The sequence below is a fragment of the Raphanus sativus genome, chromosome 3 (assembly GCF_000801105.2).
Source record: "Raphanus sativus cultivar WK10039 chromosome 3, ASM80110v3, whole genome shotgun sequence".
Classification (NCBI taxonomy): domain Eukaryota; kingdom Viridiplantae; phylum Streptophyta; class Magnoliopsida; order Brassicales; family Brassicaceae; genus Raphanus; species Raphanus sativus.
Genome location: NC_079513.1, coordinates 10728544 through 10741398, shown reverse-complemented (window position 1 = coordinate 10741398; position 12855 = coordinate 10728544). Strand labels below are relative to the sequence as shown.

At 34.2% G+C, this 12855-nt stretch overlaps 1 protein-coding gene across 1 annotated transcript; it reads left to right on the top strand.

The window, feature by feature from the left end:
• The first annotated feature begins 10723 nt into the window (after window positions 1-10723).
• LOC108816616 (casparian strip membrane protein 3-like) lies at window positions 10724-12195 on the top strand. The gene is made up of 3 exons (XM_018589179.2): window positions 10724-11199; window positions 11312-11435; window positions 11805-12195. The coding sequence occupies exons 1-3, from the start codon at window positions 10877-10879 to the stop codon at window positions 12021-12023; spliced, it is 666 nt and encodes a 221-aa protein (XP_018444681.2). The 5' UTR covers window positions 10724-10876; the 3' UTR covers window positions 12024-12195.
• Window positions 12196-12855: the final 660 nt, after the last annotated feature.

The following is a 12855-nucleotide window of genomic DNA, read 5'->3' as shown; positions in this document are numbered from 1 at the left end:
TATAATCTTGACAAAAGTAAAACATAACGTTAGTGCAATACATTTTTTCTCTGCCTTCTCTCTGATTCTCTGACCAATCGTGTGTTATTTGACCGACGTCGGTGGACTTTCTCAGCCACGGCGTCGGTCGGATCTTGTTTCTTTTTCTCCTTCTTGGTCTTGGGTGTGTAGATCCTTTTGGGCTAAGCCTTGAATATTTCGTTTGTGGATCTAGATCTAGATCTAGATCGATGTCCTGCGTGTGACTTTCAGGGGTTGGAGTTGGTTGCATGTCTTTACCGAGTTCTCTCCTCCTTGTTCTTCGTTTTTATCTGGGTTCTGTAACCTGTGGATCTGAGATCTAGGGTTTGTGGTCGGTTCTGCCTCTGCCTCCGTCGTCGCTCTTAGGGATGTCGCATGTGCTTATGTTGGTTCTGTCGCTGATTTTGTCGAGGTTTGGAGGATGGCTCATCCTTGAATCGTTGCTTCGGTTCAGTTTCTTGTAGACTGGTTTATATCTTTATTTCCTTGTAGAGATTATCCGGTTAGTTCTCAAAGATGTGGAGCTTCTGCTCTTTCTCATCTCGTGTCGTTGGGAGTCGCATGATTCAAATAGTTCTTCTCTGCGTCTTACCGGGTGTACCTCCTGGTCCTGCTCGTGGCTCTTCCGATCCAATAGTGATGTGGAGCAATATATAGAGTGTGGTTGGTGGTTCCCTTCAATAAGTACGACCGTAGATGTTCACGTCTTTTCATCTCCTCCTTTCCCGATTAATTCTCACCTGTATCAGTGCTGTTTGATTGGATCTAATCTATAATATGTTAGGTTTAAATCTTATTAGTTTATTTATAGTTTCCAGGGATATCCTTTTGTCCGCTGGCCATGGTTTCTAGGGAACGTCTTAGGTTCCGCTAGCTTTACTCTCCGTGGACGTTTTTTGGCTCGCTCTCTTTGTAATCCAACCTTGTAATGTTATTCTTGATGAATGAAGTTTCACAGTGTTAGAAAAAAAGATGCCGAAAGTAAAACTTGATCGTAGGGATACATTTATTTGATGGTGACATAAAAGTAACAATAGTGGATTATTATTTAGAAAAGTAACGGGTGACTACTCGTAGAGTTTAGGTAGGTTTTTATTTATATTATTACTATTATCCATCTATTGTTTTATTTACCTTTTCTCAAATTTTAAAATATATAAAACAATTGTAATTGTTACAATATATTGTAATTTATTTTTCTTTTATTTAAGATCTATTTTCATATATATTATATATATATATATATATATATTATATTATATTTTAACAATTATTTAAAAATTGCATAGACATAAAAGATGTGGATAGAAAAATGTCTTTGTGTACAAAAATAGTTGAATAAAAAAATGTGGTCATAGATAGCTTATATACAAATTACTGTGGTAGTACTAGAGATTAAACATCACTACGGACGGGTGAATTTACATTTAAAATTATTTTATATTAATATATTCTAATTTTATAAAACATTTAAAAAGTTACTTTAAATTGAATATATTAAAGGATGGATTATAGAAATAAACAAATTTAAATTTGAATTGGGAATTGGGAAATCCCAAGTTTTGATTGGGAAAGCCCAAATTTTAATTGGGAAATTAGCATCCTAGTAAGAAAGAGAAGAATTAGTTGACTATTTTAACATTTTTGTCTTATAATCATGGGGAGGAAATCGTGGGACTTGCCGGCGCTTTTGCCTTCAAAAACTTGTTTCCACAAGACCGCCAGATGCGTTGAATTTCTGCGTGTAATACTCGCGCGCGGGTTGTTTTTTTTTTGAACGCCGATAGTGTGATTTTGGGCCTCAATTTTGGGTTATTTTCCCAACAAACTTAAAGACCATATGCAATATGTAATTGCGCGGGAAATAATGGCTCTAGGGTGGAAGAATGGGCGTTAACGACCGGTGACTTTGGGTCAAATTTAATTAAAATTAGGTCATATTAATTAAAATCTTATAAACTTACGAACCCTATCTCTGTGGCTGTTTCTTTGGCTAAGGAGTGAAATCGGCTTACTTCTAAAAATTTGAGAAATTACAGTGCGAAATTTGCATATAGAGAGACATGAGCTGCAAACAAAATGACTAGAGAGGAAAGGCTATGGCGGATTGTGGGTGTGCTGACGGTAAAGATAAGAATTTCATATATAATCAGTACACCAAAACATTTATTACATTGCAGTTATGGCGAAAATCATTTATTACAAATTTATGTCCGGAATTTAAGTCTTTCTTTATATAAATCTTCATTTATTGCATGTTTTGTCTAATATGTAACAATTATGCACTGAAATAGTTTGTTTTGTTGTAGGTATTCACGATTGTTATATCATTGTAATGTCAGGACGGTGGATTATGTATGACAATGGTGGTTGGGATTTCAGCTTGACAACGACCGTATGGGGATGACTGCCTATGCGAAGTTTATATCCGATGTTGATAACTTGAAACATAGAATCATCGAGGCATACGATCTAGTTGGAACGCCTGTTTTCGTCGAGCTGTCATATTGCTTAGTGACGACGGATCTGGTTGTTACAAGTGAAAGATAAACTCCACTTCAAATATCGAACAACGAGGACTAGAAGTTTTTTTACTTCAGCACGTAAGGTGGACAGTCCGTCAACGTTTTTGTCACTTTCAGAGAGGAAATAAATGGGAAAATAATATTCTTAAGGCCAAAGCGATGCATTATGAAGTGTAATGAAGTTGTCAATATTAACGAACTGCAAGTTGGGACTAAATCTGCCGATGTAGTAGGTTGTGTGGATGTGCACACTCCTAATGAAGTTGATGATCGTGAGACTGATGTGCTTGATGATCGTGAGACTGATGTGCTTGATGATGAACAATATTGATGTGTGTTGAGGAAATTGAAGCCGCTTATGCATCAAAGGATTTGGGGTTGAGTGAAGTGGATTGAACCACATGTGAGGTTGCAAAAAAAGTTGACACAACTGAAGATGCTGAATTAGGGGAAGCCCTTGGAGACGATGATGACGATTATGATTACAATTTTTGGAAAGATTTTGTGCTAAAAGACTGTGAATGGGACGATAAGAAGGATGAGGATGGAGGGGCAGGTGGTGGAGAAAGAGGTGGTGGACGAACGAACAAAACAAATGGAGGGGTACGTGGTGAGGTGGCTTCAAAAACGCCAAGTGGAAGTTCTGATCCTTCTTCAACCAAAGATAGTGGCTCAGCGGCAAACAAGCAGCGTACTGCACGCATTGTCTGTTGCGCGACTGCTAAAGCAATATCAACTTTTAAAGATTACATAGATGATGCTTAATATTACATAGTCTCGTCGATGAGTGTGGTGGAGGATATTGATGGAGAAAGTAACTATTCAGGTGACAAGAAAACTTATCGAGTGCCCGACACTATGAACCATTCAGATCCAAGTGAAGAAGAGGATCTATGTGTGGATAGCAGCTCCCAACGTTTGATACTCGTGACCCCACCAAAACTTTTCAACAAGCATCATCGGGAAGTTGACGGCAATGATGATTTCCTTGATGGTGACAAAGATTTTGTGGACCCGGTCCCGCTGTGTGTGTTTGTCAGGACCCACACATGAAATCTCGGTCAGAGAATACGAGGACGACGATTTTATGGAAACGGTCCCTCGGTGTGTTTCGTCACGTCCCACTGAAGGAGATCATGGTAATGAAATCCAAGAAGGATGTTGTGCGAAGGAGACATCTACTGACGAATTCCTCATGAAAGCCGTTAGAGCTTTTGAGCTATATGGATTTGAGGATGTTGAACCTTCATTTCATAGCGTCCTGGTCAATGATAATACCGTCGATGATATTGACTTCACCCTAGCAGATTCTGATATATTCGTCGAAAGGCTATTCAATAGCAAACAGGAAGTTAAAATCAGTTTGGATGTATATTCCATAAAGAAGGTGTTCAGGTTTCAGAAACATGTGTCTAACTACGTAGCAGCGAAATGCATTGATAAAACGTGTAAAATTTATGTTACGGCTAACCAAATGGGGGAAGCGTCAACATATCATGTGAGGAAGGCAATACGGGATCACGTCTGCACATCAGATGTCAGAGGTAGTTTAAGAAATATGCGACGTAGAAAGTCATAGTTGTACTAATGAGATCCAAGTATGAAAGACTCCAAGCTGGACCGCGCGCAGCTGAATTACCTGAGATGCTATAGACTAAGTTCTTGTTTACAGCCACATATTAGAAATGTTGGAAAGCCAAAGAGTTAGCTACACAAGGAACATAAGAAAATTCATACAAGCTGCTGCCAAAATATTTTTATGTTCTCAAGTATGCTAATCATGGGACCATTACTGATATTAAAACTGAAAAATATGATAAGGGGAAGACAAAGTTTAAGTACGCGTTCATGTCGTTGAAAGCTTGCATTGACGTGTGGAAGCATCTAAGAAAGGTTATTGTGGTGGATGGTACCCATATGATTGGTAAGTACAAATGATGTCTACTAACTGCAAGTGGGCAAGATGTGAATTTTCAGGTATTCCCTATAGCGTTTGCAGTTGTAGACAATGATAATAAGTCATGTAGTTGGTTTTTTGAGAAGCTGGCACATATTATAGAAGCTGGCACAGATTATAGAAGATGGTTCTGATTTATCTATTGTATCTGATAGAACTAGCCAAATATGTTTTGCTAAATATTTATGGTATCCGCGAGCACACCATGGTGTTGCCTCGTATACCTACAGAGAAACGTGGACACAAGATACAAGAAAATGAATCAAAAGGAATTGGTTGGCATGACAGCTGAGATATTCAATGTATCCCACTTTAAGAAATTGTACGAGGAATAAAACTTACAGATAAGCGTTTTTGGGATTACATTGAGTTAATCGATCTTAGTCATTAATTGGACAAGGTCACACTTTGAAAGCGAGAGATACAATCTGATGAACTCGAATATAGTTGAGTCTCTCAACAAAGCACTCGTGCCTGCGTGTGACTCCCCAATAATGGCACTATTTGAATTCATCAGACGCATGATTAGTCGTTGGTTTGTCAGTAGACAGCGAAAGATATCGAAAATGAGTGGTGAAATCCCACCGGCTCTTGACGAGCGTTTGCTTGAAAATTTAAATGCCGCAAGAGCTTATGATGTGATGCCTCTGTCTGGTTTTAAATTTTAGGTGAATCTAAAAACAACTGGCTTCGGGAGCTGTGTTAATCTGGAAAAGAAGTCTTGCTCATGTTTTGAATTCCAGAAAGTTGGAATACCATTCCGGCATGCCATTGCTGCGGCAATGTTTCGAGACTTACAACACTTAGAATTTGTGAGACAACAAAGGGGGTTACACTACCGGTTCCAAATTCCAAAGATATATTTGTACCGCCTAAGGTGAGTAACCTTGTCATTTTACCACCAAAGACAAAGAGACCACCATGACGTCCACCGACCAAGTAAACATTCTGCAGAAGAAATTCCGTTATAGCAAATTTATTTTTTTAAGATAGTTTTAGGTTTATTATGGATATTAACTGAATACAGTCAATGAATACAGTCAATGATGTTTTGTAACAGGACGGTCCGAAGAAAAAGAAACCCAACAAATGTAGTCGATGTTCTCAGGTCGCAACAAAAAATCTTGTAAAAAACCGCTACCATGATGGGTTATGGATGGAAGAAAATAACGATATTGTTGAGAACCGCTACCATATTTTTTGGGATATTTATGTGTTGGGGTGTTCGAATGTAGTCATTATGATGTAATATGTGTGTAGGACATATGGTTTATGCAGTGCTTGTTTTGTAATGTTTTATAATTGATGAGATATTATGGTCTTATTGTCATGCCTTAATTTTATGTCCTTTCCATGAATAATGGTGTATATGTCTACATATGGTGTACATCTAAACAACCTGTACAGCTAAATGACCTGTACATGTTACAAGTTTACAAAATATGTACAAGTTTAAAATTAGTGTACACTACTAGGGATGTACTATATGTAGTGGTGTAAACCTGTAGTATACACTACTAGTGATGTACACTATTAGTGGTGTACGAATTTAATATATGTCTATTTGTGGTGTATAGTGTTGCACAGCTGTATATGCAGTGTATACTACATGTAGTGGTGTACATGCAGTGTACACTACATATAGTGGTGTACACTAAGTGGTGTACACTACATATTAAAAATTGGTGATCCGATCCGCTTCCGTACGAATAATAGATTTTTTGATCTGATCGGATCTCTGATGTTTCGGATATTCGGTGTTAAGGATATCCAGAAATATCAGTATATTTTATCGGATATCCGATTCGATCCGTCGATCCGATAAAAAATAATAAAAATTATTTTTTAAAATAAATTAAAAGAAAAGGAAAAATTTTAGTATAAAATAATAATAATTCATTAAAATTAATTAAAAACTAGGTACTTTTAAAAATTTAATAACCAAATAATTAATTTAGTGGATAAAATAACTAGAAATCTATATAAAAGAGTTTCTGTTATTCGTATTAACAGCTACTGTACGAGGAATGTTTTTATGTGGGATATTAAATTATATATAATTTTATATATACATATATATGCTTATGTACATTACGGATCGGATCAGATATTTTTTTTTAAATAAGTATTTTATGATTTACTCCTTATTTGACGGATATTGAATTTTAGTATTTGTTTCGATTCGTAAAGTTACGAATATTCAGATTTTTTTGATCAATCAAAACAAATAACGGATCAAATCAAATTTTACGTATATTTTGCCCACCCATACCTCCCTTATCATAGGAGTGTGCACAATGTCCAAATCCTCGCCCCAGTTTCTGCGTGGTTTAGTTAAGAAAGTCACCATCCTTGGACCAACTACGATCCAAATTTTAGTCTTTGCCGTATCAAAAGCCCTGGTTTTGTCCTGTAAATTCTCAACAAACCAAAGTGCAACAAACATTTCTCTATTCTCAAAAAAAAGAAATCAGCATGTCTATACCCAACCAAGTCCATCAACATGTCCATATGCTAGAAAATAAAATAAACCTTGCAATCAGCCAACACCAAAAAATATAACGACAAGCAACAACGCTTGAAGAAAAATATTGCTTACTCACCGTAGATGTTACCCACTTTCGGGAAGTTGCAAGGTCAACTAAAAACTGGATCGTCCAACACATCATCACCTTCTAACCATGTGTCTGGGCATTCAGATTCTATTCAGTTCTATTCGGATTTCGAATTTGGGAGTTAAAAAATTTAGTTCCATCCGGATATTTAGAAATTTTGGTTCGGTTTCGGTTTGGATCTTTGCAGGTTTGGTTCGGATTCGGTTCAGATATTTGCGGATCGGTTCGAGTTTGAATAACTCATTTAAATTATTTTTAAAATTTTGAAATTCATATATGATTTAAATTTCTCAAAATCTAAAAATAAAATAATACATAACACATAAATTTGAATAAAATATGCCAAAATATTTAAATTTAATGTAAAATGGTTTGGTTCAAATATTTAGATTGAGAATCAATAGCTATTTTAAGTATTTCTGGTGTTTTAAGTATTGTTAGGTATTTTAGATATTTACTTTTGACTATTTATATATTTTTTAAAATGTTTTAGACAACTTTAAAATATCTTACACATTTTAGATATTTTTGGATATTAAATCTAAAAAGACTAACATATTCAAGTATATAAATTTGATTTGGATATATTCAGATATCCAAAATATTTATGTTCGGATCAGATTCGGTTTTGATTCTTTAGATATCAAAACTTTGAATCCGTTCAAATATTTAAACAATTTTGGTTCGAATCTTATAGTACTATTTTTGATCGGATTCGGTTCGGATTTTTGGGATCGGATTTTTTTTCCAGCCCTAATGTGTCCTTATCACTCACCTTCAAAGTAAAAACCACAGTCAAATAATTTTTTAGTGTTGTTTAACACTAGAAGACTTGATTTTTAGGTCAACGTCATATAGCACATTAATTAACTTAATAATTTTCGGATGATATAAAACTTAGTATTAATTAATATTTGTGTGAAAATGTTATAGAGTAGAATCTATTTCTACTCACCTCTGTATTTTAAATAGATGTTATAAAATAAAATATTCATTTCTCTATATTCACAATAAGAAATTAAGAAATGTTATTTATAGACCACAGACAACAAAATGGATTTCAACTATATTTTAGAGCTCTTTTATTTTACAGACAAAAATATCAAAATATATTGGATGTGTGTTAGTATCAATATGTTAATATATGTAGTGAAAAATGGAAAAAAATGTATTTTAGTGGTTTTGCATTAGTAAAGTCACCGCGTTACAATTTTCATATTATTATTTTAAAAGTTAAGAAAATTGCGCAGACGAATCCCTTTCTTATTATTTGAAGAGCCCTGTTAGTAATGAATCTTGATTTGATGTATGATTAACAAAAATGTCTTTACTTACGTGGCAGTTCCATAGCCCTTCTTAGTCTACTTATTAAAATATACATAATTTACTAGAGTATTTACAATAAAATACCATTGGATATATTTGTTACATCATGGACTGTTACATATAAACAAAGAAATATTAATAGGTTAATTTACAAGGACCAAACATAATTTAAATACAAACTGGACCGTTACATTATTTATTTGGCTGTCATTAATCGCTTAAATACTCTTTAAATATGATTAAAAATATCATTATGTTATATATGACTTTTCTTTGATTTATAACTTCTAATATATATGACATTAAATACCAACATAATAAATCCACTTCTATATATCTAAATTAACCATATAATGTACCAACATATTATACATGAAAGTGAAGTTGTCATTTATAGGTTTACATGTAGATAATACCAAGTGAAAATATATGCCGTATTAACTTGACCAGTAAAACCAGCCGGATTAATATAATTGGTACTCGGGTTAGGGGGAACCAGACTGTTTACTGTAAATTAATTCAATTTGTTTAAAATATATTTTCAATGGTTTTGATGAATCACTGTTGAAACAAATATATTTTCTTCGTGCTATAACTTTAATATCTGAATCACTATTGAAACAAATAAATTTTCTTTAGTTTTATTTTTTTTTCATGATCAAAAAATATTTTTAAAACTGTATTCCAAATTATCGTCTATACATATATCATTTAGTTGACGATGATTTGAATATATATTTAGAACTTGAATAAGCAGATATAATTGATTTTTATCTCTTAATTGATTGTATGATATTAAATTTAGTCTTTGCAATCCATTAATTTAAGCCCCAAATTTAGTTTCCAAAGCTCACAGCTCATTCATGTACCACGGACGGAGAATTCAAGGGCGGATCGTTTAGCACGTAGTGCCAGACAACAATCGTCTTTCGTCGTTCACATGGATGCGGAGCTACCAGTTTGGTGTGCAGAGTCTATATGAGTCTGTGTTGTTGATGACAAAAAAAAAAAAAAAAAAAAGCCCCAAATTTTTTTTAACTAAGCAATCAACATAAATGGTGACAAACAAATAATTCTGACCATACAAATTATTAGATTCCTTAATATTGTCAAATCTCATAGTTAATATTGTTTTATAGAGTCAAATCTCATAGTTAATATTGTTTTATAGAGTCAAATCTCATAGTTAATATTGTTTCCTATTTGTTGATTTCTTAGTAATGATACTTTTTAAAATTTTAAATTATAAACTAAAATTTTGGGATTATTAGGATTAAATTTTGGGGGATAGAATATTCGTTTTCTTTCAAATTGAGGTGGAACTAACCCTATCAGTTATCACCTATGTTACATGGAAACAAAAGCGAGTACGTGGAAACGGAAGCGTATGGAAACGTAGAAGCAAGATTCAAAAAAAACAATAGGAAGCGGGTACGTGTTGGAAGCGTATATCCATATATATATAACATAATTTCATTAAATTTAGGAATAAAATATATTATTTAAATTTTAAAAAGCAATTATTCATTTATAATAATTTTAAAATGATTTCATGTGAAAACTGCGAAAATACACATGAATTAAGTTTAAAATAAATTATTATGTTAATTTTTAATACTTAATAAATAATTTACACAATATATTTAAATATATGATATATATTTTAATAAAAATTCAATGTATAGCGATAATTTATAGTATTGATTTTAATATTTGTATATTTCTATTCTCTCTATATCATTATTATTAAAATTTGGATTTTAGTTAATAGTTACTAAAGAGATAAATCCAATTTTATAGTGATGGTTAATAGTTAATAGTCATGTAAGAAGATGCAAGGCGCAGGTTACCACCTAGTTAATTAATATTCTGCATCACCTAATAACTGCAACCTAAAAGCAAATTTCAATTAATTCAACTAACCTAATCCTATAAAAAAGTATCCATTTCAATTTTCAGTCACTGGTCACAAAGTATAATTTAGAATTATGTATATCTGGTGTAGGTCAAACTAAGGTACGTGGTTGTTGACACTTGACATAGATTAGCTAATAATATTTAATATGGCTTTATATGTCAATGGAGCAAGTCGTCTCCTATATTTTATTTTTTTACTAAACAAAGATCGTTAAATAAAAGCGTCGTTGGCCATAACATTAACATTGCATACCTAGGATTCACAGAATATTCACAAAAAAAAAATTAAGATTATGAATAAGTTTTGTTTGAAACCTAAAAGAAAAAATATACACACCCACACCTATTCCATCAACTTCAACAACTAAATTGACATGCATGCATATATATCCTACTTGCAAGACTTAGGATTCATCATCCTCAGCACATCTAGTTTCTCCTTTGAATAGTTTCCAAATTCAACTTCCAAGGTGAACCCTAATTTTTAGTCTTCTTCTGAGTCTCAGTTATCTCCTATGGATATCGAAAAGGCAGGGAGCAGAAAAGAAGAAGAAGAACCCATTGTCCAAAAGCCAAAGCTAGACAAAGGAAAAGGCAAAGCTCATGTGTTTGCTCCTCCCATGAACTACAGTCGAATTATGGAAAAACATAAGCAAGAAAAGGTGAGCATGCCTGGGTGGAAAAGAGGCGTGGCTATCTTCGATTTTGTTCTTAGACTCATTGCAGCCATCACGGCCATGGCCGCTGCAGCAAAGATGGCAACCACGGAAGAGACTCTCCCTTTCTTTACTCAGTTTTTGCAGTTCAGTGCTGACTACACCGATCTACCAACGCTCTCGTAAGTTGCTCTCAAAATGGTCACTCTTAATACATATATATATTATGCCAACAATACAAATAACTATCGATCGAAATTGTTTCAAGCTTAATTTATTTGTTCTCGTTTGCAGATCTTTTGTTGTAGTAAACTCAATCGTGGGAGGCTACCTAACCCTATCATTGCCTTTTTCCATTGTCTGTATCCTCCGGCCTCTCGCAGTGCCACCTAGGCTCTTCCTCATCTTATGTGACACGGTAACATTTTTTATGTGTTAAATTGCTTAGTGTTTCAACAGCCAAATTTAAGAAACGGTCACATGTTATTTCTTTTATAAAATCAAAAGAAAAAATAAACACAAACGCCCACCACAAACAGAGTTCCTCATTTCGTTTCAGTTCCATTTAGAAAAAAAAACAATTTATTATAAAATGTAAACGTAAAACCAGCACTGAATATAATCAATGATTCAATCAATTAACCTCGAGAAACCCTACTTTTCTAAAGGGTTATATTGCACTCGTTAATGTATAGAATATGGTTGTATATATTCAAAGGTTTGCATATGTATGTTGAGTACATATGGCACATCTCTATTTAATCCTTATATTGATATCGTGGTTCAGGCGATGATGGGCCTCACTATGATAGCGGCATCTGCTTCTGCAGCCATTGTTTATTTGGCGCACAACGGGAATTCAAGCTCGAACTGGCTTCCAGTTTGTCAGCAGTTCGGTGACTTTTGCCAAGGAACCAGCGGCGCCGTGGTGGCTTCCTTCATTGTGGCGGCTCTTCTCATGGTACTCGTCATTCTTTCTGCGTTTGCTCTCAAGAGATCGACTTGAAAATTTGTATTTGTGTCTACAAAATTCCTATGTGCTCTGATATTCATTTGTGTGAATTTGAAAAGAGTAAGATGTATGATTTGGTTTTTGTTAAGCTGTGTAACTCGGGTTTGTATTGTGAATTGTGTTGTAAATGAATCAACTCCCAAAAGAATGATAATCGTTAATCTCATACTCATCGTTTTTGACGTTCTATTGAGAGGCACCTTTGGCCAGGCAGTCGTCTGGTTAAAACATCTTCACCAGGTTAAAATTCACAGAGTTAGAAGCTTGCCAAAGTTCTCAAAACCGCACTTAGCTTCTGGTTTAAAATCTTGTAGCCTAGCGAATAAAGATGAAGAATCAGATCAGTACCGGTCTGTTGGTTTTAGGCGCCAGAAGCCCAGTCCACCTATAAAAATATATTTTCCCTAAAATAATAGACCAAGAATCGAACCTTACCCACATAAGTTAACATTTACACCTACAACCACTACAGTACAATGAATTGACATGAATTTACTGCCCTCTAAATATATAATATAATTTGGCGCCTAAAGCATAGGCTTTACCAGCTTTAGCCCAGGGCCGGCCCTGAATCAGATACATATTTTACAAATACGTTTCCAGTTGTACGGAGTAGTTAGATGATTGATGGTTCACCAATTATTATGTTAAATGACGCAAGGCGCTCCTAGTCGATCAAAGGTGGGCTATGCGAATTGGGCTATGGCACGACAAGCCTCAGTTAGTTCTACGATCACCGGATTGACAAGATGCAAGTTTCTGAATGCGTAAATTTCTTTTAGGAAAATAAATATCACTAATAAGAATCTAAGATTACAAAGATAAT